Genomic DNA, 27,669 nt, shown 5'->3' with positions numbered 1-27,669 from the left:
AATGCATAAATTTAGTTCATTTAATTTATATATATATATATATATATATATATATATATATATATATATATATATATATATGATTAATTGTCATTTCAATAGCGTGAGTTATGCAAATTATCAGATCAGGATTATTGGCTTTTCTAGTTATTTTATTTAAAGAATAAATTATAATAAGAGGGAATCTCCGTGACAAATGCATCCATAAGTACATTAAATGAGCAAATACGAAGTTTTTACTTTTTTATTCAGATAGTATTTAGTTAGAAAACACTGCCTGGTTCAACATAATATCTCAAGAAAGTAATGTTTAGTTTGTTAGAAGTATTTATTTATGCAATCTGAAACTAATCTGTGAAGCGTCACGCAGGGACGCGTCGCGTGCGTCGCGTCGCAGTGTGGCTGGGTTTGTCAGTCAGGTGATCGGTTCGCCATTTTTGTCAGCCATTTCCTGCACTGGTCCGCTGCAGATCAGCGCTTACTGAAGGAGCGAGAGCCGTCCTGTGCAGGCCGCTGTTCGGGACTGAATGAGAGACTAGCGCTCCAGCGGGCCGCTCAGTGCTCACAGAAAACCCGTGTTTCGGTTCGGTCCGGTAGGGCAGGAGGGAGATCATCATGGCTCTGAAGATCGTGAAGGGAAGCATCGATCGGATGTTCGATAAAAACCTGCAGGATTTAGTACGTGGCATCAGGAACCATAAGGAAGATGAGGTGAGGCACTCTATCCCTTTATTTCCATTTACTTGCCTCTGTCTCCGAGTCGGATGTTTTTGTACATTAAACGCAGCTGGTATAAATGAATCAAGCTGATCTCGTGTCAGTGGTCTCAAATCACCTGATTTCAGGTGAGCTAACCCGCTATAACCTGCCTAGATAACAACCAATTGTTTTTTACACAATAAAATATAATTTCAATGTTTTTTTAGTGTTTTTGTGGCAGGTGACCGCTGTCTGTGTTGTAAGAACAGTCTGTCATCGTTTTGTTTATGAGGCCAGTTAGCATCGCTACGGTTAAGACACTTAACGTTATATAAATGCTTTCTGCAAAGATTTGATCCCGTCCTGTTTTTGATACAAATCAACCGTGTAATTATAAATGTAATAAACAGACTGGGTGTGCTAAAGAACAGATGTCAATTCATAATTGCTGGGCTCACTTATGTGTGTCATGAGATTGGCCGCGTCTTAACAGTGAGCTGCCTGCTTAGACAACATTTTCTGGGCATGTCCGAACGCTCCTGTGATGTTCGATTCGAAGATTCGAACACGCGTGATGACTCAAGCGACGCTTGGAAATGTTTGATTCGAATGTTCGAATACTGCTATGTTGACAGATGTTCGATTCGACTGTTCGAACGCACCGGTGATACCAGTAAATATGTATTTCAAACATTCCAGTGCTCATGTGATGGTAAAATAGCCGAACATTTATATAAAACACAAAATACTCAAGCGAGCATTTAAACTTGCATTAGTTTTAAACATTCTGATGTGCTTATGATGCTCAGTTCGGGTCTTCAAATATGTTTAGATGAATCAGTGATGTCCAGAAATGTTGCCTAGGTAGACAGCTGAGAAGTTATGGAGACAGCCGTCATCTTGGATGTAACATCACAACTGTCAGCTTGAACACCGCATCAGGGATGAGAATCGCTGGTTTCTTGTGATGTACGTTTTGATGAATGAAATGTGGAATCAGTTGTAGGCCTCAGGCTGCTTGGTTACCTATAATGACAAGGCTGAATTTTCTCTTCCAATATGCCTGGTCCTCGCCCCTCCATTTGAAAAAGGATACAAGATTAGCATTTATAATCAAAAATAGGGTTTCCCCACTTTTATGGCATCACAATACTGTTCCCTTTTTAGGAGATTCATATTGGTTTTCGTCACCAGTTTGCCTTTCTAGCAGACAGCAGGTCAGTAATTTACATGTTATGAAATGCAATAAACCTTCCGAACACTGATGTCAAGTGTTTGTGATGTGCCATAGCCAGTGAACGTGTCAGTTTGACGCAGGGTGGACCTTCCTGGATGACCCGCATTGTCCGATGTGGCCTTGAGTCTGTGGCTCTTTATATTGGCTGTTGAACTATTCGTGCTCATTTCCACTATTTTTACATTTAGGTTACTTTAAGTTCATCTTTAAAAATACTAATAATTTAATAACAATGTTATCTTTAACAAATCCTAAAATGAATCATTTTAAAAAGTTGTGGTGGCCAAATTCACTTGGAACATTTAAAATGATTTATGCATTTATCTTTATTTATTTTTGAATTGGTATAGAATTTTTCTATTTGCAATTTATACATCATCAGAGGTAATATTAAAATCATTATCGGTTTATCGGTGTTGGACAATGTAAATAACTGTGCCGTTTTTGACATTATTAATTAGCATATGAATTATTAAAACAGTGTTAATTCCAATAAACCTGAAATAAAATGTAAGAGTTAGTTGCAAAAGATATAGAAATGTTGGCTTTGGAACTAGTTTGAGCTGAAACAACTAATCGATTTAATCGATTAGAAATCGATTATTAAAATAGTTGTCAACTAATTTAGTCATCGATTAGTTGCTAAATAACTTTTATTTGCCGTAAGCGGCTCATTTCGTGCATATTTCAAATCTGCGGTGACCAAAGTGTGGCAGTAATGAGCCACCGGAGGTTTTACTCAGCCAGTACAGCAGGAGAAGTAGCGAATAGCCAATAGCTGGCCTCGTTTTATGTCACGTGCTTCCCGAACAGCGTCTCTGCAGCATTCAGCGGGATGTGGGAGTATTTTAATTTAAGCCTTCAAAAAAGAAGAGTAACCTGTAAACTCTGCACTACTGAACTGTTTAAGGGGACGTTCACGTATCGCGTCTTTTGCGCGCTCAAGTTCGTTATTTCCAATGTAGGTATGTGCGCTCATAATGGAAGCGACGCGCCCGTTTTTCCAGGCGCGTCCGCACCAGATCGAGTTAAAAACATCTCAACTTTTCAGAGAGCTGCAAGCGAACCGCGGGTGCGATTTTTAGAGCTGCAAATCCATTTATCCTGTGCTGAAATTTCCGCGTCTTCGTGGAGAGAGCACGTCATGGTTGCTTAGCAAAGGCAGACGCCTCAGGGGCGCTTCTGCCCGAGCGCTTTGGAAAGAAGGAGAAAGCGGTGCGCCTAGCGTTTTCCACGCGTTTTTAAGCGCGATTATGTGAACGGCCCCTAAGACTTTTATTTGTGCAGATTCTCCAGTACAATGTTGTTTGCAAATGTTTAGTCTTATAATAATAACATTGCTTTTTAACAGTTAACATTTAAAGCTTTACAAACATGTTCTGTGATCAGTTTGTCGTTTACCAGTTCATAATTCAGTCGTGCAGCCTAATTATGACTGAATGAGAGAGGTAAATGTATTCACTGCTCTTTTTCACACAGCAGTTTTTTTGTGTGTCCAATTTTTTTTTCTGGACAACCTTCTGATGGATTTTGCTTTAAAATGTGAGCTCCATTCAGGTTTCATGCCATTGGCACTTTTTTTCGAAGGATTGTTTACAATTTCACAGCATAAGCTATAAAGCTGTTTCCCAGTAAATAATAAAATGCAATGTACTGCAATTTTATTCTGTTTTATCCTTATTCTTCGTAAAAATATGTTCTTAAAGATTCCTTAATAAGCTTTGTTCGGGATGTTAAACTACTTTAGGAGCTCTAAGGACTGCCATGGTGAAAACATTATTTGAAATCTCCTTGTGAAATTTGCTATAGGTCAGTGTTTTGATTGCAGAAGAGTTCGACAAAGGATTACTAACACATAATAAAACAACTCCAGGTATATTTTTGATGAGGATATGACGATGCAAAATGGTTAAAATCTCTTAAAAATCTATGCTGAATGATAAAGACCCTTTATTAATAATTTACTTGGGGAAAAAATGGGCAAAACTAAAATATAAGTACATAAACCGATTAATCGTAAAAATAATCGACAGATTAATAGATTATCAAAATAATCGTTAGTTGCAGCCCTAGAACTAGTGTAACAGAACACTAGAACTGATAAAAAAAAAGAAATTGTTTTATTTTTGAAAAGCAAACAATTACAAAAAAAACTTAAAGTATATCTAAAACACTTAAATAGTATTTAAATAATACTAAAATGTACATATCAGTAACAACATTTTAAGCACTACTTTTATAATCGAGTACTAGTTGGCAGCTCTACTTTGTAAACGCACAAAAAGTTGCTCAAAGTTGAATCCAGGTGTTTCGTTTCGCAGAAGTACTTGGCCTTTCATTACAGTGACTTCTCACTACAATCTTGATTCAGGTCTGTCTGGTTTTGCTCTGCTTGGTCGCCTACTTTCATTATAGTTCAATATCAAACTGAGTTTAAGTCGCACCTTTTGTGCTTTCAAACTCAAACTTCCTTTATTCTCTGCTTTAACGTTCCCGTTCTGGTCACCTGGCCGGTTTAATCTGCAAACATCTGGAGTCAGGTATCAGCCAGGCTTGGTCGAGGTAACCTGTGCCGGTGTACCTAGATATGGTGTCTGTCACCTGGCCAACAGCGCACAGTGCTGTGAAATATTCATAGGCTCCTGAATGAACCGTCAGACTGTGATCTGTTCGCTCTCGGTCAGTGGTTTCGTGTTAGACCTCTATATTTGTTTCCACAAGAGGTGGGTGTACTTCTCCAAAGCACTGGCTGGGGCTCAAAACTAGTGAGCTTCCTACCTAAACGCTATTTCTGGACATCGTAGTTGAATTTGAAACCTACAATTTTGGAGTTGAAGCATTTTGGTGCATTGTAGATGCTTAATTTTACAGTTGTCAATTGTTTTCTGGGTTGTTTTTGTAAAGAAGGAGGGAATGAATGTCGTTCTCCAGACTGTGCTCTCTTGTTTGCTTGGGAAGGACATTGAGTTCGTCTTCATACTTCAGTGACGGTTTGCTGAGCTGGTCAAATCCAACTCTTGGCTAACTGACAAATATTTCAGTCACAGCAATGGGCTGAAATGACCCATAATGCACCATTCATTGGAGCTGAATGAGGATTGGACAAGAACATCTTTTGGCAAACAATCTATTCCCACATTCGTTTCATTCTTACAGGGATGAAATTACCCACAATGCATCATTTGTGACGATTTGACAACTGGTTTACCTCTGGAGTTTCATTTTTAACCTTAATGCATCATTCATAAGAGCTACATGAAGATTTGACACAAACCTGAAGAACCATTTTTTGATTCAGTCTCTTTGGGTGGGAGTTACCCATAATGCATCAATCGTAAGAACTACATGAAGAAAACCTTCTGGAGAATCTTTGTTTATCCCATGTTTTCAATCTCACTGGGTAGAAGTTATAGGCCTAATACACCATTTAAGATAATTTTGTAAAGCTGTGAAAAGAACCTTATAGAAACCGTTGTTTACCCCTGGGAAAAATTCTTAAAACCCTTTGTTTGCCTTGTTTTTTCAGTGTCTGGGTTTAACTTGCCCATAATGCATCATTCACAGGGGTTTTGCAGGGATGTGGTCTGGAAAATCTTCTGGAGAACCTATATTTTTGTATCTACTAGGTTGAAATCACCCATAATGCTCATTTAAAACATTTTAAAGAATCCCACTGGGTGAAAATGACCCACAGTACATCAAAAACAACCTTCTGAAGAAATTTTGTTAAGCTTGTGTTCTCAGTCTCAGGAGTTTGTAAAGATGTTACTGAAAAATCTTCTGAGAACAACCATTTACTACATATTTACACTTTTTACCCCAGTAAAGACGTCTTGCTCTGCGTCTCTGTGGCCATGTAACGCTTCTCTAACCCCTTCACATGTTGTGGCATTGCTCTGGTTGTCTCATGACTAAAGACTCATGACCAGCACACTCGCCCGTACAACAGCACTCTGTGTATCTCTGAGATGCAGAAAGAGAGTGTGTGTGCTGGGTGTTTTTAATGAATTTATTTTTAAATCACAATGTAATGACGACACTGGCCTTGAGATATTGTGGTTTATCAGCACTTTTAGTCTGAGACGCATCGTGCCCGTTCAAAGTGCCCCCTCAGATTTCTGAGCCAAGTGCATTCTGAAAGACAAAAATAGCAGAATAATATTTCTTATATTTGAAACAATCACACATGTGTGATTAGATCGTTCAGTGCGGCACACAAATTTTAACACATTAATGGAACAACATTTTTTTTTGTGTAAATTTTTACTCATTCATTGTGTTGATTATTTTAACACAGCATGTGTGTCAGAAAGGTTTGCAAAAAGATGTGTTAACGTGTATAATTTAACACATTATGTGCTGTCCTTTACTACATATATTGTTCAAAAACACGCATGAAATTCTAAACAAAATGTTAAAGGTTGTTTACGTTATTGTGAAAATATTTATGATGAAATATCAACAATTACATTCATAAAACTGTAGAATGTAAGTACAATTTTAAGCAGTCAAAAAGAAAATGCTCAACACAGGACAAAACTGTTCTTTTTATCTTCATTAGATAACGTGACATATAATCATGGGTGCACATATTTTTTTCAGCCTGGTTCTCATAAGAGAACCTGGAGATTTGGTTTGGTCCTCACACTGCATATAGCGTGACCCATTAAATGCAACTATAAACAATGAATTAATAATAGTTATAATATTATTACATTTTTAGTTTTTTTTTTTAATTAAATAATAGTAAATAAACTAAATAATAGTGTGTGATAATATTATTACTAATAAAAAGCAGTCCTAGTATTAAATACAAATGCGTTTATTTTATAGTAAATAAACTTAAAACAAAAATGCTAATGTTTACTACTACTTTGTTTGTTTGCCTCTTTAAGAAGAATCGCTTTATGTATTCCCCAATTTTAAGTGGCTTTGGAAAAAAGCGTCTAAAAATAAATAAACAAAAGCTTTTTCATCATATTCAAACTTAAAATCATACTTTGTAATCAAACTTGCACATATTTGAGAATCAAGATATTTCCAGATATAGGCTAGTTAACACGTTTGGAAATATTTCGAAAAAACGAAACTATTATTTAGGTTGTACACTGCTACCTGGCTGCTGTGTATCACATGACAAGCATGATTCTTATTTTTAGGCTTTCAACAACAAATCTTTGTGGCTCTGTGGATTGTTGCTTATGTATAGTGTAATGTGAGAACATGGCTGAAAAATCATGAAGTGTTCAGACTGGATTTCCTTTTGCTCCTAATAAGCCAAAAGTTTTATTTAGGCATGTGCTACAAACATTAATATTTTATTATTACTGTAGTTAACACACAATATTATTTTGACAAAAATACTGTGTATTTTAAAAAATGCAAGAAATTTAAAATTGTCGTTTATCAGCCCTTATGTTGCGTAAAATCCCTTTTTTTTCTCACTGTAAAACACAGTAATAATTTGGCAAGATAGCTGACCCAGTCTTATTTTGGTATCATTGAGGTACTACTAATGTGGTTTAAGTACTATTTTGAGTATTTCTTTTCTGTTTTCATTTTATTTTATTAAAAGTTTTAGTGATTTTGTTATGGGTGTTTTTTTTTTTTTTTTTTTTTTTTTTTAATAAATAAATATGTCTATAGTTTTAGTTATTTTAGTACATAGTTACACTAAGTGAGCATAATAAATTTTGCTTTGGTAACTAAAAATAAGTTTTACAATATTATATAAAATAATTTTATGTTTTATTTTATTTTACTGTGATTTCAGTCCTTTGTGCTGCTGGTCTCCATTCACTTTAGTTATATGGAAAAGAGCAGCTTGGACAATTGTGCTAAATATCTTTTTCTTTTTTTTTTACGAGGAAAAAAAACGGGTTTGTAATAATGCAAGGATGATGTCATTTCTTTAACTATCATCATTTCGATGAACAAGATATACTTTCTGTTAGAAATATGGCAAAGCACACTCTGTTAAAGTTCAGTTAAGTTCAGGTTGATGCTGCTGGCAACAGGAAGCTAAACCATCTTTTTGTATTTTTTTTTTTTTGTATTTTGTCTCACTCTTTTTAACAATACTTCTTGTTCCTTCTACAGGCCAAATACATCTCGACGTGCATCGATGAGATCAAACAAGAACTCAAACAGGACAACATCGCTGTTAAAGCCAATGCAGTCTGCAAGCTCACCTACGTAAGAGCGTCTGTCGTTTGTGTCCTTTCTGATCTGCTTCATAATGCTTTGAGCTCAAGCGTCACTGATTCTTTTGCGCTCTCCTCCTGACAGTTGCAGATGCTTGGCTATGATGTCAGTTGGGCTGCGTTCAACATCGTGGAGGTGATGAGCTCTTCCAAATTCACATTCAAGGTGAGAGGTGACGTGAAAAATAATATTAGTGCACAGTCAGACCAGATCCAGAGGTTCACAACATTTTTATTATTTATATGCTATTTAATTTTTTTTTTTACATATTTCTGGTAAGACTTAATTAGGCATGTAATGATTAACCGTGAGCCGGTTGAAAATCAATTCAAATATATGACGATTCAAATCGGTTGAGATGCCAAACAAATCACGATTCTATTAGAAGTATAAGTTTATATGAATGCATGTCTGAGGGGAACTTGCTCTCTGGTGGTATTTTTTTCTTTTCATCTTGTTTCTGTATAATGCATATTAAAGTTCATAAGTGCAGTGCTGCTTTGTTTACAGCACCAACCAAGGAAATACTTTAAGCGCCACCTGCTGGCAGAGAGTGAATCTGTCTCTCATTCAGCTTGTATTTTTATGTATAGTTTCACAAAACTGAAGTCAAACCATTCTGTTTTTGCTTCAAATTTCATCTAATTTAGATTACAAACTGCTCATCTTGCATGTATGCAGCATCTTTGTTTGGATCATGATTAAAATGCAGTGGTTGCCTCTAATTTTAAATGGAAAGAGCACAGACAAAGCCTTTTTTTGTTTATATGAAGATATTTCTTTTATTTGGGTTCATAAATGTCTCTTTTATCTCTTGTTTTCAGCGAATTGGCTACCTTGCAGCATCACAATGCTTTCACGAGGGCACTGATGTCATCATGCTGACGACCAATCAGATCCGCAAGGTGCGTTTTGAGCTTCCCGTTCACCTCTGTTTGTTTTGATTAGGCTGGTTGCCATCACTGAGATACCATTATTGTTTTTAGTTTATTTAGTACATCAGGTTAAACGAAATTGAGATGAGAAACCGTGCCTTAACAACTAGCTGAAATATAAAAAATTATTATATATATATATATATATATATATATTTTTTTTTTTTTTTTTTTTTTTTTTCAGTAAATATTTATTTTAAAGAAAATAGTTTTAGTTGTAGTTAACTATAAAAACCCTGCTGATTGCTGTAGGATGCTTTATCATCTCTCAACAGGATCTCAGTAGTCCCAACCAGTATGACACTGGCGTGGCTCTGACTGGCCTTTCCTGCTTCGTGACCCCTGACCTTGCTCGTGACCTGGCCAATGACATCATGACTCTGGTAAATCCATTTACAGTGTTTACTTCAGGCAAATATTGACACTCAGCAGACATTCATTCAGTCTCAACCTTCATCCATCTCAGATGTCCCACACTAAGCCGTATATTCGCAAGAAGGCGGTGCTGATTATGTACAAAGTGTTCCTGAAGTACCCTGAGTCCCTTCGTCCTGCCTTCCCACGCCTCAAAGAGAAGCTGGAGGACCCAGATCCTGGTACGGATGCTAATACACATCTCGCTAAACGCTAGGGCTGGGTATTGTATGAGCATTGAATATCAAGCATATTTGTTCTTGGTTCTTGTCAACAGTACCTTTGCTGGATTTCCGTTTTAACATTGCGCAAGGTAAATAAGAGGATGACATGTAGTGGAGAAGACTTAATAATACGATTCACATCAATCAGATCTTGCATCGATTGTTTGCTGAAATAAATACCTGAAAAGATCAATTTGCGGCTTTTGAGAAGAAATACCGAATCAACGTCATTTAAAAGAAAAACAACAACGATTAATCGAAAAATAGATTTTTGTTTTGTGCCCAGCCCTACTAAACGGTAATATTTCAGGCTTCCACTTGAACTGTTTAAATTGTGTGTTTCCCAGGTGTCCAGTCAGCAGCTGTGAATGTCATCTGTGAACTGGCCAGAAGAAATCCCAAGAACTACCTTTCCTTGGCACCCCTGTTCTTCAAACTCATGACCTCCTCCACCAACAACTGGGTTCTCATCAAGATCATTAAACTGGTGAGATATGTGTTGGGTTGGAAAAGGAAGTGATTCTCCACTTTTGTCTGTTTCTTTAATGAACTTTCCCTGTTTTAGTTTGGTGCTCTCACGCCGTTGGAGCCTCGTTTGGGAAAGAAGTTGATTGAGCCCCTAACAAATCTCATCCACAGGTAACAGTGATACTAAAATACTCCACAGCGCTCAAGCTGGCCAAAAATACTAAATTAAATATAATATTTCTTTTTGTCCTTGTCCTTCCTCTTATTTGCTCTTTCAGTACCTCGGCCATGTCGCTTCTCTATGAATGTGTCAACACGGTCATAGCAGGTCAGTATTATTTGGTGCCGTGACCCGGTGTTGTACTAGAGCACCCATTTCTTAAAATAGTTATTGATGTCGGTTCTCTCTCCTGTTTCACCTCAGTGTTGATCTCACTGTCCTCTGGGATGCCCAATCACAGTGCTAGCATACAGGTGGGCCATTGTCGCATCACTGATTTATATTCAATATTAAAGTGTACACTTTCTATGCCAATTTAATTTAAACGTTATATTTGCATTTTTGTCTGTTAATTCATAATTAAGCTTTGCTGATAAATTCCTAGAGTGATTTCTTTACGTTACATTGATACTTCAGGTCCTTTGATGAATATAGTTTTGTTTTATTTATCTGTTCATTCATATGATTTCAATTATATAAAGAAATAAAGAAGCAGGTCATCTAAAGCAGTAACATATTAAATATTGAAATTGTAATTGTGAACTTGGTAAATATTAGATATGTTGGGCCAATGCCTGAAGTTTTTAATATAGTTTATAAAATACTTAAAAGAATACATATAAATGTATACAATTTAATACATTTTAAATGTAAGTTATTTAATATTGGTTATTATAAGTAGTATTATGTGTCTTTTCCTATTTTTTTCCTACAGTTCATTTATTAGTCTAACATGCAGAAATATAATTGTTGTTGTTATTTTATTTAGTAAATATTGGACATGTTGAGCCAATAATATTCTAAATAATAATATTCTAATATTTAATTTGAGCAATTATCATAACTAAAAGTCACTTACGATAAAACCATCTGCTAAATTAATGAGTAAGTTAATAGGTCTGACTTATATTATATAAATGCTCTAGAGATCAGCATTTAACCAGTTTCTTACCTAATGTTTTAAAACTGAATCCGTGGCTCTCAAACAAGCACTTTACCCATCTTAAGTTGGCTTCCTCTTTGACCATTGATGTAAGATGGTGTGGAAAGGTTTTAAACATGGTTATAATGCCTTTTGTCTCTTCTTCTGTTTTCCATTTCTCTCTCCCGTCCACAGCTCTGTGTGCAGAAACTGCGAATCCTGATTGAGGACTCGGACCAGAACTGTGAGCCTTCTGTCAATGCCTGCAGTGTGTCATTCTCTCATTGTCTGTGTGTTTCTGAGCCCCACCTCTGGCCCTGTAGATGATAGATCTCCATCCTGGATAACTCGAAGACACCTCCGTACTACAATAGGGAGTTGGCGAGAGTCAATCCTATCTTTATAGCCTGAGGAACTGGAAAAGGTTCCTCCAAAAATCAAACGCATTTCAAGACATATGCATCTAGTAATCTGAATTATCTTGCAGGAGTTCGAGTTATCAGAGTCCCAGTCAAGCTGGCTGTAGACTAGCTCTGTGAATCCTGGACTGCCTTGTTTTGTTTCTCAAAGTTCCCTCATAGGACCGTTTGATATTTACTTCCAGCTGAATGTTTTGGCATTCTGTCAATCCTGAAGCCCCATGTGTTCCTTAAATAGATCAGTGTATTTATACATTTTGTTTTTGCATCAACAAAGCTAGACCCTGCACTGTCCTAATTGCCCAAGACCACAGAAATGTGGCTCCAATTGTCATGCATCTATATTTAGTCAATCAAATTTTGTGTTCATTTAAACCACCGGCTGTATTAAATCAAATATGCGTTTAATTTTTACAAATCTGGCAGAGTAAAACAAAGCAAAAAGTCCATTTGTGTTCATGTGGGGGTGTGTGTTTGTTGTCTTTGTGTTTGTGTTTTCCCATTGTCTTTGTGTGTGTGTTTTTTTCTCCATGTATATTTGTGTATGCAGATTTTTAATTAGTAATAAGAAATTAGTCATTTTAGATTTTTCATTTCTAAAATACTGTACGTTTAGTTAAAGGCTTTAAATTCAGAAGATTTTTAAAGTCGGCACGAAATGGAAGTTCACATTGTTTATACAGTACATCACTTGTTTTGACCTAATAATTGTAAAACAATGTCTCTTGTAAAATTCTAGGCGTCTCTTGGGTGATGTATGCATGATTTCTCCAATAATTTTGTCCAGTCAGACTCAGAATTGTCTGCAAGCTCACATTCAGATTTGCCTCCATCCAATCAACTACCCAGGGAACCAATCCCAATTTTTGGGGGGGAAAACCAATATTTATTTTCTTTTTCATAATCCATTTCGTTTGGATGTACTTAACAATACGGACAGATATATCTGTTGCTACTTCCGTTGCATGCCGACTTGTCTAAATAGAAGAACTGAGACAAAACGTAATTTAGCATTAATACAATATAGCTAAAGTTAGCAAACAGAGAGACTATGCTTCAATGCAAGAGTCACTTAGATGCTGTGATTTTCTTGCAGTGAAGTACTTGGGTCTTCTGGCCATGTCCAAGATCTTAAAGACGCACCCCAAGTCTGTGCAGTCGCACAAGGACTTGATCCTGCAGTGTTTGGATGACAAAGATGAGTCCATCCGACTGAGAGCTCTGGATCTGCTCTATGGCATGGTGTGTACAACATTTAAACATTCCTCTGAAGTCTTGAAGTTGTGAGGAGCTCAAATATATGAGGTTACTAAAACATGATGGAAAATGCGGTTAACTAGGTTTCGAAGAAGAACCTGATGGAGATTGTGAAGAAGCTCATGCTCCATGTGGACAAAGCGGAAGGCACCACTTACCGAGATGAGCTGCTCACCAAGATCATCGACATCTGCAGCCAGAGCAACTACCAGTATATCACCAACTTTGAGTGGTAAGACTAAACCTCAGCCAAGTACGCACTTAGAAAATTGACAGATTCTATGTGAACAGCCCCTATGTAAAACACACCATACACGCATCTTGAGCATTTCATGCATGACACAGCTCAAGTTAAAATAAGCTCAGCTTGAAAAGAAAAAAAATTAGTCTTAGTAACTTTCGTTTTCCCCCCATTGCACCACATTGCATTTTTAAAATGTAAAAACACACGTTTTGTGTAAACCACCGCTTATAATTAGTTTCACAAACCTTTTTTCCCTGTTCTACTGTCCTCCTTTTTTTAATGCAGAAACACATACTGTTTGACCAGACCTTAAACATAGTTGTAGCAGTTACTTTTACAATTTTATGTAATCGTTATTGGCTACAGAAGTCAGAAAGAAGCCATCTCTTTCTTCCAGGTACATCAGTATCCTGGTAGAACTGACTCGTCTGGAGGGCACAAGGCACGGCCACCTAATCGCCTCTCAGATGCTGGACGTCGCCATCCGCGTCAAAGCCATCCGAGGCTTCGCCGTGGCTCAGATGGCCACTCTGCTGGACAACGCACACCTGCTGACCGGCAACACGCAGCGCAACGGGATCTGCGAGGTTCTCTACGCCGCCGCGTGGATCTGCGGCGAGTTCTCAGAGTACGTGATGACGATCTGGAAAGGTTCAAGGTTCAACCATATAACCGCGTGCTAACAGCCTTTTCCTCACAGGCATCTGGAAGACCCCATGCAGACACTGGAGGCTATGCTGAGACCCAAAGTGGCCACCCTGCCCGGTCACATCCAGGCGGTGTACGTACAAAATGCAGCTAAGCTGTTTGCGACAGTGCTGCGGAAGCACGAAGGCGAGACGGACAGCCAGGCTGCACAAGAGACCAGCCAGCTGCTCATAGACAGACTGCCGCTGTTCGTCCAGAGTGCCAACCTGGAAGTGCAGGAGAGGGTGAGGAGAAGCTTTATTCTGACATCTCGTCCCTTACGAAAATTAACCATGGTTTTAGTAAAAAAAAAAAAAAAAAAAACATGGTTACTATAGTTAAAACATGGTTTACCAGAACCACAAATTAACCATGGCTACATTGACCATATTTTAACCATGCTATTTATAGTAAAAATGTGGTTGTACAAATGTTAATCAAAATGCCCAAAAAAGGATAGTTACTACACTTTTACTATAGAAAAACCATGGTTAATTTTTTTCGTAAGGGGTGAGCTGGCAGTGTTTTTGGCATCATAGGTACACACCTAGAATGAAGGCTATTCCAGACACTAGGCCACAAAATTATTTGAAATGAAATGGAAATTCAGTTCCATAATCTCAAAATCCTTCACGACATGGAAGAAAAACTCTCCTGATACTTCTGTTTCATTGCGACTTTGAAATGTCCCATTTTTGGCCAAATCTATGATGGCGTCACACAAGTATCCTTCTAGTGTGTCGTGACAATCAAAAATGGCAATGTGCTAAAGCATGTTAGCATTATTTCAAAGCATGTAAACAACATGTTAAAATGTTAGCAGTGTGTTAATACATGTAAAAACGTGCTAGCAGTGAGATAATTCATGTTAAAACGTGCTAGCAGTGAGATAATTCATGTTAACAGAATGCTAGCAACATGTTAACATGTTAAAAACATGCTGGAAATGTTAGAAATAAGCAAGCAGCATGCTTGGTCATGTTAGCAGTGTATTAAAACATGGCAACAACATAGCAAAAGCATGTCAGCAACATGTTAAATTGTGTTAGCTGCAAGCTAGCGATGTGCTAAAATGCTAGTTGACTGGTTTTAGCTGACCAAAAGACCAGCTAATTCCAGCTTAAACTCACTAAGACCAGCAAACCTTACAGTGGGGTCTGATATGGTCTGTTGAGTGTTTGAGACTGTCGTGTCGTAGGGCAGATGATGAATTTCTTTAGTCAAATTAATAAGGCTCGGGAGACGGAGTTCCAGGTGTCAGAATAAAGACTTTATCGTTCAAAGCAACAAAGCCGAGATGCCGTGCACTGCATCTGAATCTTCTGTCTGCCTGCGCACTCGTTTTATACCCTTATCTCTATACCTTATTTGGTAGTTCCGGTTTATAATTGGCATTGCCTGCCAAGTTTGCCATCCCTTATCACTATATTTCTCTTAATGGTGGAATTCGGCCAAGTCAACAATTAAACAATCTCTCCCTATTTGTTGGCTATGGTCACGTGAGACATCCCCCAAAGTCTGTTTACTACTGATGTCAGCATTTGGAAATCACTCAAAGTTCACAGGGTTATTTTAGTTCACAGGTGCATTTCAGAGGTCAGTTTAGTTCACAGATACAACTTAGTGGAATATTACCAGGACCTCCCAGTGGGAGGTCTTTTATGTGACCAATCCTGTTGCCCTATGGGAGGGCCTTTATACACCTGACCCTCTTCATGACATCCAGTATTTGGGAATAACTCAGCATATTGATCAGTATATTGCTTTCTTTCATAGTTATGCATAATATTATAAGTAATATAAAAGCATATTGAGTAAATAACATAGAATAACACATTTGTATTGAGTAATACCAAAGAATAACACAATAAGACCAGCTAAAGAAGTGGTCAAAAGCCCTTTAAAACCAGCCTGTTGACCAGCTATGACAAGGCTAGATAACCAGCTAAAACCAGCCAACTCTGTCTGACTTCATTAACTTAGCAGTATGCTAACGTCAAACTTTTTCCATAAGTTGCGATTCGAATAATATGATTTATTAGGCTTTGAAACAGACACACACACACTATCAGACAGTGTTAACCATGATGTTCCCCCCAGGCGTCCTGCATCCTCCAGCTGGTGAAGTACATCCAGAAGCTGCAGCAGAAGAATGTGGAGGTGGCCGAGGAAGTAACGGCTCTCTTCGCCGGCGAACTCAATCCTGTGGCCCCCAAGGCCCAGAAGAAAGTGCCTATACCAGAAGGGTTAGTCATTTATTCACTATCTCAAGAGTATCAATAGAAATATATGTTTTAGCTGTCGTTTTCCCCCTCCAGTCTGGATCTCGACGCCTGGATCAATGAGCCTCCGTCAGAGAGCGAGTCTGAGGATGAGAAGCCCAAAGCTGTGTTCGCTAAAGAAGAACCCAAGCATTCCAGATCAAGACACACCGAGGTTGATGAGAAAGAGTTGGCCAGGGTAAGTCCATGCTGTCCTTCAGACCTTCAGAAAATGTGAAAATACAGTCATCTTAATACACTTGTCCGATTTTACACAGAGGAGGGAAGTCAGGAAGCAGGAACAGGCCAACAACCCGTTCTACATCAAGGCATCACCATCATCTCAGAAGGTACTCAGTTGAATGATCACATAATCCTCAGGCCGAAATTAGTGATGACTGCTTTCGAAACAGCATTTGAACCATTTACTAATCTTTTGTTTGATTAGAAGTTCTAAACTTGTATCATATGTTATTCAGTTCAGCAACCTTGGTTTTGCGTAGTTATTTAAGAAATTGGCTACAATTTATAGAAATTAATGAACATAAATCTACATAAACATAACTTGTGGTGTACCGCAGGGATCGGTCTTAGGTCCCAAACTGTTTATAATCTGTATCAATGTTAATGGCATGTGCAGAGTATAAGATATACTAACATTTATTTTATATGTTGATACAAATATTTTCTGTTCCAGGGACAATTTACATAGGCTTTTGGGCATGATAACCACAGAAATTAATACATTAAAAATTGTCATTACATATGAGCAAAACAGAGATAATTTGGAAAATGTTTTTTTTTTTTTTTCGTTAGAAGGAATAGTTCACATAAAAATTAAAACAGAGTTTGTTTCCTCATCTGAACAGATTTAGAGAAATTTAGCATTATGCACTTGCACACCAATGGATCCTCTGCAGTGAATGGGTGCCGTCAGAATGAGAGTGCAAACAGCTGATAAAACATCATAATAATCAATTCAAAACAGTGAACCATTTTATAAAACAAATGCTTCTAATGATTCAGAGCTTTGAAAAACTAAGTTTCTCCCAAAACTACTTCTCTAAGTTCACTTGAACTTGTCTGCAATTGCAGGTGTATGATGCGCCAGGTGTAGAACACATTCCGGTGGTGCAGATCGACCTTAGTGTGCCTCTCAAAGTACCAGGTGAGTAATTGAATAAAGCTGCTTCATCTTCATATAGAATAAAACAAACTTATTTCTACTTACTGTCTTTTGTTTGGTCCAGGGATGCCCATGTCCGACCAATACCTGAAGCTGGAGGAAGAGCGCCGGCAGAAGGAGAAGGCAGAGAGGAAGAAGAAGGAGAAGAAGAAAAAGCGTGAGAAGCGAGGAAAAGGGAGGAAGGCGGATTCGGGTCCCGAGAGTGAGGAAGACATAACGCCCGCTCAACATGTGGACATAGTCACAGAGGAGATGCCAGAGGTGGGAAGCTGTTATTTCGGAAGTGCTAAAAATTGTTCTCCATAAAACTACAAACAATAATGTTGGTGTGTCTTGGTTCCCAGAATGCCTTACCAAGTGACGATGATGATAAGGATCCTAATGACCCTCATAAAGCTCTAGACATCGATCTGGACAAGTATGTACCACATTGTCACCACCTATAGTTCATACATGTGCTACATATAGTGATGTGCAGAAATGAATTTTTTAGCAAAACAGAAATTTATGTTTCAGTCTCTTTATTCTAACAAGTTTAAACCAGTTGAAGTAAAGTTCTGCAGCAATAATCCACAATGTTTTTCCAATTAGCCAATTACTGAATCTGGTATTTAGTTTCAGTATTTAAATATCTGGAAATGTAACTCTTTATGCTGATGAAGTGTTGTGTGTTTGAAACTGACGTTGATATGGTCAAATCAGAGAAGTAAAAATAAAACGGCATAGTTTCAATAAACGATTTTGGCTTTACAAAACAAATTTGTCCGAAATTTTTAGTTTTCTCACTTTTTGAAATTTCAGTGCATCACTAGCTGTATGTGTTAACACTCTCATTCCTTGATATCCAATTTAGGAAATTCTCCACATTCTTGTTGTTTTGTGTCTGATGTTTGGTCTAAGACACTCTGTTGATCTGAGAACATCAATTACCACTTTATTTTCAGTATCACCACTTGTTTCCCCTCCAGATACTGTTTTTAGTTTAATGCTACTTGCCACTGTCATTCGTTAGAAACCGCCTTTAGCTGGTTTATGAGTCTAGAGTTTCTGTTCGTACAGATGCAAAATGAATCCAGTTGTCTTTTGCATCTGTTGGGTTTTCCATGTTCTGTTATCGAGGAGTTTTTCCAGTTCTCCTGTATCTTCTCCACTCTCTCACACACGCTGCTGTCTGCTTCTGTCTCTCTCCATCTGTCTCTCTCTCCCTCACGCACGCACGCATGCGTAAGTTCTTCTTGCGATCACGTGACCCAGTGGAATCAACTGCCTAATTACCACACCTGTTTTTCCTGGCAACTGCAGTATGTCTCTGTTGGACCGAATAATATTTGTCAAAAACACATTGAGCATGACTGATCAGCTCACCTGCTAAATGGGTTTTGGCTGTGGTCATATTGCTACAACTTGAACACTTTGGTTATAAAGTTTGGGGTTGGTAAGACTTTATTTACCAAGGCTGCATTTATTTGATAAAGAAATACAATAAAAACTGTGAAATATTATTACAGATGAATCTTCAGCATGATTACTCCAGTCTTCAGTGTCACATGATTCTTCAGAAATCATTCTAATATGCTTATTTGCCGCTCAAGAAACATTTCTTATTATTAACGATGTTGAAAACCTTTGTACGACTTTATATTTTTTATAGAAGTCTCGTTTTTACCCCCCAAAAAACAGGATTCGTTTGAAATCAAATTCTTTTGTAACATTTAAATGTCTTTACTGTCAGTTTTAATCCATTTAATGCATCCTCGCTAAATAAAAGGGTTTCACAATCTTTCAGAAAAAAATAAATAAATAAAAAAATCTTACTGACCCCAGTCTTTTTAATGTTAGTGTGTATATGTCAGCATTGACAGCCTTGCCTGGCTTTGACTTTTCCCTTGATACTCGTGATCAGAGATTTTAAACCCCTCTGCTTGTTGTTGGACAGGTTCATATTGTACTGCTTTGAAGGCCTCTTCACACCAAATCTCAGTTTCAGACACAAAACAAGATTTCAAGTAAAACAAAGCAAACTCCTTCAAACCTATCATTTCTCAACACTGATTGGTAGTTGTAAGACCAAAGGTGTGAATAGTTTTGGTGCAGCAAAATATTTTTGTTGATGAAATGTTAAACTTTTGTGACCCTGTCACATCAGACTTGTTGCGAATAGGCCTTTAGACTTTTGACCCTTTTCTTAACATCCATGTGACTGGTTCTCTCTCTTATTCACTCTCTCCTCTTCTTTCTGTACATCTTATCTCGGTTTCTTTTATTCTTTCCAGGCCGCTTGCAGACAGCGAGAAGCTTCCGGTGAGGACCCACCGTCCAGAGGTGCTGAAGAGCCCTGCTGAGGACAGAGACAGCGAGAGCGTTCCACCGGAGACCAAGAAGAAGAGCAGTAAAGAGAAGAAAGTGAAGAAGAAAGACAAGGAGAAGGACAGGAAGGTGAGAAGGCAGTTGTGAGCGAATATTGGTGTTTAATGTAATTCTGCTTCGTTAGTATTCAAAAGGTGGTTTGGGTGTTTTGCAGAGGAGCAAAGAGGAAAAGAAGAAAAAGAAGAAACACAAAGAAGTGGAGGAGGAGCTTCTGGAGACCCAGCCAGAAGAGGCCGTCCAATCAGAGGAGACCAAAGAGGCGGCAGCCCCGCCCACATCCACATCTGCTGAGGTATGATTGGTTTTGGACCAATATTAAAGTATTATCTTTAAAAATGCTCGTCTTATAGCCATCACAAACTTTTGCCATTTGTTTTATTTATACTTTGAATACTCCATTACTTTAATCATATTATACTATCATTAGGTTATGCTCTAATCTGTCTTTTAATCTGGAAACTTGTAGTGGCTTGGTGACTTTTACTGTGACGAACTGCATTCAATAGGCTGCTATTATTTTGCTGTGTAATGAGAGTACGACGAAATTAGACTTTGAGGGACTCATATGCTTACATATATAATTATTAAGGTTTTGCGCACTAACTGAAATTGTTGTATGAAAAAATATTAATAGCTTTTTTCCATATACGTCTTGCAGTTTTAACCTTAACGATAAATTCATTAATTTTAATGATATTTGACAATGCCGTTTTAACCTAGCTATTTATATTTGCTTACATAAAACACTAATTATATCCACATTTACAATCGCATGCATACATGCATAAATTAATTTAAATAAATATAACACAAAAATACTAAAACTGCGTTCTGTTAAATGAACAGCCGTTGAAGTGGCAGTAACAGACATGTTTATGGAATATGTGCTGGTTTTGTTTCTCTGAGGTTGTCCGGGCATTTGTTATTTTTGGTTCTGTTCAAGTCAAACAGGATTGGACTCATTTTCCACCCACCTTGCTTTTTCTCTTCTAGGCCTCGGATCTGGATTTCTGGCTCTCTAGCGCTCCTGTCCCCCCCGCCGCACAGGTCCGGTCCCTCACGCTCTCTCTCTCTCTCCCTCTCCTCCCCCTCTGGTCTGTCCCGATGTTAATGAGCCTTTGTTTCATGTTTTCCCTCCTCCGGGCTCTCGTTGTTCTTGACGTGCCAATCTCTTTGTTGCACCCGTCTTATTTTTTGCTGTTTTTCACAGGTCTGGCACATTTGTGTGTGTTTAGCGTTTCCTTGTTTTAGCTCAGGATGCATGTGTGCACGTGCGGAGGTGTAAATGTGTCTCGATCACATAAACAGCCAGGACTCTTGACAGTTCTTGCGGTTCCAGTCAAACAGTTCAGTATTTGCCTCATGAACCGAATGTAGGTCAAATGAGATGGAAAGGACTTGATGTATTTATTTTATTTTTTTATCTGCCCAAATATCTTAGTTCAGTTCCTCTTGATATGAATACAGGCTTCAAAAGCTAAAAAGCCAAAATGTCACTTTCTCACTGCAGGTTCAGCACTACTTCACCATTTTCTCCCAATGTGACAATTCAACCACATCAAATCAGCTTTTCTTCTTGATCATGATATTGTTCAATTCTGCATGATTCATTGTGTAGCTGAGCATTCTTCGGTCTCTGGACGGTTTTGAAAGCAGGAAGAAGTGTGTGTTTTAATGTGTGTTTGTTTGCAGGAGGTGACGGTGCCCTCTTCTGCTGCTGCTGTGGACACGAGCTCCGCGGCCGTCCCAGAATCTGAACCTGATGAGCCTAAAGACACCGAGCCAGAGGACACGGTGGGGCTTACACAACTGCTTTTGAGTTTTGCTTTTTTTTGTTTGTTTTTTTAAACCGGTTTTTTGTTTGTTTCACTGGCAGTGCTGTGTTCATCTTCAGATATTTTTAAAATAAACACAATGATCATTAAATAATATTTTTATTAACAAACAATGCTTTTAAAATAAACAAACTGATTTAAATTAAACGTTAAATAATTAAATATATTAAAATGAACACGTTTGTAACAATATGTGTGATAAAACTGTTTATTTGTATTTAAATTAAACATTAATCAACAATAAATATTTGCATTTTAAGGAAACATAAATAGCACAATTTAATTAAACATTAAGCTGTTATACTGTTTAATTACATTAAACTTTGAAAAAATAACAGTACATTATTTGTATTAAAATACATATATTTTTAAAAGCTATACTTAATTAATAGACGTAGTTTTGAATTAAGCATTAATCATCTGTAAATATATGCTGTTTAAAAAACATTTTCATTAAAAATTAAACGGTTAAAATATTTAATCTTTTAAACAAATTATTCATTTTATAACAAACAATATTATATATGTATTTATATTTTAATAAACATGATATAAATTTAAATTAAACCGTAATTAACAATTTATGAATTTTGTTTTCAATTTACATTAACATTATTAAATGCAAAAATAAATGCATCTTTAAACAAAACAACTAAAATTATTTGTATTTAACGAAGTAACGAAAGATGTTAAACATTTTTTACAATTATATATAATGCATGTGTGTGTATGTATGTATGTTTGTGTACATGCACATTAGAAATAAGGCACAAAAATAGACCTTTGTTTTTAATTTAACAAAAATAACAAAATGTATCACAATAAATTTCGTCTTATTCTCAGTGAGTTTTATATAATACTGGGATTGCTGATTGAATGTAGTTAATTGGAGTGCTTTATGGGAGGAGCAGGTCACTTGACCTGTTCCTGATCTTCTGTGTGTTTAGGCAAGGAACGGTAGTGGTGTTTTTATTCATCTGGGAACTGATTTTTGTTGAAAAGTCAGCAGAAGAATATAATAAAAATGGTTGTGCTCAATTGAAACCAGATTACAGCAACTGTCTATTGTTTTCCTGTTCAGAAATCCTCTAAACACAAGAAGAAAAAGCAGAAGAAGGAAAAGGAGGAGAAGGAGAAGAAAAAGAAGAAGCGACACCACCATCATCACCATCACGGTGAGGCCGGAGGAGAGGATTCGGTGCAGAACGGCACCGTGGAGGAAGAGGAGCCCCTGCCGGTCAGTCCCTGTCACAGAAGGACACTCTGTGTCACTAAAACAGGAAGTAGAAGCACTTCATCCTGTACTAATCCAGCCTCCGTCTCGTTTCAGCCCATGTCCAACTACTCTGTGCTGGCGGAGAACTCCTTCATCAAGATGGTGAGTGTGACGTGACGCTCAGCCTGTAATCCAGATCTCAGGATCCTCACACACGGCTGAAGCCTCTCACTGCTTTAAGTGACTCTGCTCTGTAGTTCATGAATGATCAATTGTTCATGTGTCTCTGTGTGCATGTTTGAAGATGAAAGAAGATGCTGAGCAGGTAACCGTGACATCACAACTACCGTTGCTGCTACTAATTTGCTGTGATTCAAACTTTAGTCACAACAGACCCCAAATGTGAACAAAAATAGACACAAAATGCATGTGTTAAATATATCATTAATAAATATACAATTTATTAAATGTTTGAATGTATAAAAATTATACTATAGATATTCTAATAAATGTATATACAATTATATGCGTGTAATGTCAATATAATACAAAATATTTAATTTATAAAATTATATATGGGTTTTAATAATGTAGTATTATGTATCTTTCGTGTTGCTGTTTAAGTACATAAAATTCCTAGAAATTAAATATACAATTTATAAAATGTTTCATTCATGAAAAAACCTAAATTAGCTAGTAAATATCTAAAACTATGTAAAGAAAAATGTGTAATAATTATTAATATCAAAGGTATATATAAAAATGTATATATATATATGTATATATATATATATATATATATATATATATATATACATACACACACACACACACGCGCACGCAATTTATTATGTATAAAGTTTCCTTGAGTAAAAAATAAAAACGTGTACATAGACAACTTGTAACACCATAAACAGAAATGCACTTCAGTAAAATGAAATCTGGTGTTTGCTGTGACTAAAGTCTTTGGAGTGCGAGACTGTCCAATCATCTTCAAGCTCTGACTCTAAACATTAGTTATTAAATACACCTGTTTGGTGTCGTTAAAGCTGATCTGATCTTTTCCTCATTTTGGATGATGGTAACGATTATCAAGGCATTAACTCCCTTTGACCTGGGCTAGTTTTGGGCTAGTAATATTCCCATTTCTTCTGGCCTGCTTTAATCCGAGTGTTGCGTCTGATCTGCATGTTTTGGCCTCCTAACGCTTTCCTACTCCATTCAAAACCTCTTTTCTTTTCTCTAGGTGTACGACATCCAGGGCAACCATCAGGATGAGAGCAAAGTTGTGGTGTCGATCATCTTCGAGAACAAGAGCGACAGCTTCCTGAAGTCAATGGAGTTCAATGTGCTGGATTCCCTCAACTCCAAACTGCAGCGGCCCGAGGGAGCCGGACCTCACGATGGCCTGACTGTCCCCTTCCAGCTGCCACCAGGTCAGGAGAGCCACGCTCCTGAGAGCGCCATCGACTCCATTTAGGCAGATTTCACTCATGTCTTCACATCTTTTTCCAGGGGTTTCGAACGAGGCCCGCTTCGTGTTCTCAGTGCAGAGTATCGTCATGCCTCAGAAACTAAAGGGAACCCTCACCTTCATAGTTAAGGTGAGAACCTCTCATACAGCACATGCTTTTCTGTATGTTTCCAGTGTTGTCTTGTGTATTGATTGTTTTCTGATGCAGTCGGATGAATCCTCTACTCATGAGAAACTGGACTTCAAACTGCACTTTACATGCACGTCATACCTGATCACCACTCCCTGCTACAGGTGAGCAACACATTACCAAACCTCTCTTACATCCAACGCTGTAGATATTTATGTGGAGTGTGCTTATATATTAAAATACTTAAAGTAGTCAGTACTGATTTAATTTGCTTGGTAACAGCCCAGATATCTTATTATTATAATTTCCCCTCTCCCACATTTTCCTCAAATAAAATAGAGTAATTATTGAATCAGTAAAGACAGCCGTAAATATTAGTGTTGCAATTTAGTTGTACTGTAAAATATTTTTTAATGCTAATAATATTTAATAGCATTTGTAAAAAAAAATTTATTTAGTAGTAATATAAATAATAATATACACTCTATAATAATTCTAATATAATTAATAATAATAATAATTATTATTATTATTAATATTATTTTTATAGGAATTTTAATCCATATTCTCAAACTTTGGGCAAACCTGGGGCTTTTATTTTAATAAATAAATAAATAATTGTATGTGTTTCTGATTTATTTATTTTTCTCCACCCCATATTTCCCAAAACAAAGTGTTATTAACTGTTAAATTTTTTTTTATTTTTTTTTTGGTTGTGGATGATGAAAATGTTTTTGTTATTTATTTTAAGACTGTTGTTAATTGTTTACAACTAAGGCAAAGATAGTTGATGTAGCTGAACGTTCATATCTTGTGTTGTCAGTGACGCATACGCAAAGCTGCTGGAGTCGGGCGACCTGAAGGGCAGCTCTCTACGGCTAGAGGGGATCAACATGCCCTTCCACCACCTGCTGGCCAGGATCTGCTTCCACCATCACTTCTCCGGTGCGCCGACTTCACAAAGACGCCTGTGATGCCTTTCAAAATATGGGCACCCTTAACTCTGTTCTTCTCTTGTTTTCTGTGTTTGCAGTTGTGGAGAGGATTGACTCCTGCGCCTCCATGTACAGCAGGTCGATCCAGGGTCACCACGTCTGTTTGCTGGTCAAAACCGTGAGTATCTGGAACATGAACTGAATCGTAATGATTCAGAGTGCGAAGATGATTCGTTAAAACCCTACGTTTCCCTTTCATCCAGTCTGATCAGACGGTCTCCATCGATGCCAAGTGCGACGAGCCATCGCTGCTGGGGAATGTGTTGGATGAGCTCAAGCAGACCTTCTCGAAATGCTGATTGTGTCTGAGAGACCCCTCGCCGCTCTGAAACCCCCTGAACCCCCATCCCAGTGCAGCCTGTCCGGCTGAACCACACGCTCAGAATCATATATGGCACTGAGACTCGTGTCCCTCCTCTTCCTTTGTATTTATTGGATCAGTCGTTCTGCTGTTCTTCTTTTAAGATCACAAATTTCAAGCCTTTGTTTCCCCTTCTCGACCTCCGACGTGCATTTTGTTTCTTGCTATGCTTCTTCGTCTCTGACGGTTTTTCCATTGTCTTAACGGTCCATGACTTCCATCTTGAGAACCGGATTTTTTCCATTATCAATGCTTGTGTTGTGTGCTTTTTCTTTGTTTTGCGTTGTGGTGTTTGTTGCATTTTTTTTTTCTGTCTTGAACTCCACCATCGCCTTTCTCTGCATTAAACATCAGCGTGTCTGTTCCTTACCAGTTTTGTATGTGTTGCTCTTTTCGGAGGCTAGTCCTTGCAGGGCTGGTTTCGGACCAGAAACAACTCAACCCCTCCTCAAACTCTAACTGCCTCTGAGCACTAATTTAACTTATAAGTGCAGTTGCACATTTAGTCGCACGGCCATAGGACATATAGGTAACACAGGGTTGCATTCTAGTCTACGTTTATACTTGTGATCCTACGTGATATTAGCGACCTCATGTGAGATGCTTACTATGATGTTCTGAGATAAAACTACAGTTGCATATAGTTAACTAAACCGCACACTAACAAACCTTGCTCAGGATAATGACGGTTAGTGAAAGTGGCAAAATGAACAAAATCGGATTATCTTACATCTCACAAATCCGATATAGTAATTCTTGTACTTTTATGTTCGAGTTAATGGATGCTAGGGTTGCAAAGGTGTGTTTCCAGATATTTACTAAAATTTCCACAACCCTAATGGACACCATGAGGATGAAATCTCCAGGTTGCCGGTTTACCTCAGAATAATTTCGATTTGTACTGTAGTTTGTTGGGGGGGGAAGGGGGGGTACTCAAATAGATTAATCGCGTCAAATTGATTAGTCACGATGAATCACATCCAAAATAAGTATTTACATAATGTGCGTCAACTGTGTATATTTATGTGTATATATAAATGCTGACACATTTATATATTCATATTCATATCTGATTGACTATACATACATACATATATATATATATATATATATATATATATATATGCATGCATACATGCATATTATGTAAACACTTATTTTGCATGCGATTAATCGATTTGATGCGATTAATTAATTTGGTTTATATATTATATTTTACAAACTAAAGTACTATTCAAAATTCTTTTCTGATTGCATTTCATCATTAAACATTTTAACCCTGAATATTCCTTAAACATGCCATTTAACACACTGACAGCATCTCATATTTCTGGACAGTATTATAGTAAAATGACTCCTTGTATGTTTCTAATACCTGTCTTAAGGATATATTGCTATTAAAGGGAGCCTAACAAGTTAAATGTGCACTTCCTCTGTCTATATCACGTCTGTCAAACGCCACCGTGGCTGCATCCAAACTCATGCTTCATGTGTTCTTCAGCTCTTAGAACTGCAGTCTTCTACATTTGCAGATTACAATGAATCTTTTTTTGTTTGTTTTTTTAAATGCTGTTAAATGCCTTTTTCACACTAATGAACTTGTACTGACTAATTCAGGCACATGCTGTAAGTAATTCCTGTGTTTAACTGTCAGATCCAGCACGCTGTAGCGCTCGGTTGTAAGGATGCAACCAAAATAGTGGAGTTCTGCTCATGAAACCTGACGTTGTCCTGAGCGTACCTTGCAAGTGTTTTCCATCGTACGAGTGAGTTCATCAACAAGAAGTGACATGAATAGCAGGTTAAAAGAACGTTTCTGGAAAAACAACTGTAAAAAAGCGACTGTAATTATTAACAAGTCTGAATTTTCTGCTACAAGTCACACTGAAATTTATAACTTGCATGGGTAGGAAT

The 27,669-nt window shown here is 37.4% G+C and overlaps 1 protein-coding gene across 2 annotated transcripts; it reads left to right on the top strand.

Moving 5' to 3' along the window:
- The first annotated feature begins 375 nt into the window (after positions 1 to 375).
- LOC132159929 (AP-3 complex subunit delta-1-like) lies at positions 376 to 26,616 on the top strand. Of its 2 annotated transcripts, XM_059569600.1 has the most exons (33): positions 376 to 711; positions 8,036 to 8,131; positions 8,225 to 8,305; positions 8,965 to 9,045; positions 9,351 to 9,458; positions 9,542 to 9,671; positions 10,061 to 10,200; positions 10,279 to 10,352; positions 10,460 to 10,509; positions 10,606 to 10,655; positions 11,519 to 11,567; positions 12,839 to 12,984; positions 13,083 to 13,231; positions 13,641 to 13,871; positions 13,944 to 14,175; positions 16,031 to 16,176; positions 16,249 to 16,390; positions 16,470 to 16,541; positions 17,287 to 17,359; positions 17,442 to 17,638; positions 17,722 to 17,795; positions 19,651 to 19,813; positions 19,899 to 20,036; positions 20,738 to 20,791; positions 21,437 to 21,538; positions 22,661 to 22,816; positions 22,910 to 22,957; positions 24,042 to 24,231; positions 24,311 to 24,399; positions 24,478 to 24,563; positions 25,223 to 25,344; positions 25,433 to 25,512; positions 25,598 to 26,616. In XM_059569600.1, exons 1-33 carry the CDS (start codon positions 616 to 618, stop codon positions 25,691 to 25,693), a joined length of 3,741 nt encoding a protein of 1,246 aa, XP_059425583.1. In that variant the 5' UTR covers positions 376 to 615; the 3' UTR covers positions 25,694 to 26,616. The 2 variants fall into 2 exon arrangements, with proteins under 2 accessions (XP_059425583.1, XP_059425584.1); XM_059569601.1 differs by lacking the exon at positions 20,738 to 20,791.
- Positions 26,617 to 27,669: the final 1,053 nt, after the last annotated feature.

The sequence above is a fragment of the Carassius carassius genome, chromosome 16, assembly GCF_963082965.1.
Source record: "Carassius carassius chromosome 16, fCarCar2.1, whole genome shotgun sequence".
NCBI classification, from domain to species: Eukaryota; Metazoa; Chordata; class Actinopteri; order Cypriniformes; family Cyprinidae; genus Carassius; species Carassius carassius.
The sequence above is the reverse complement of the archived record's forward strand: the minus strand, read 5'-3'. Positions and strand labels throughout refer to the sequence as shown.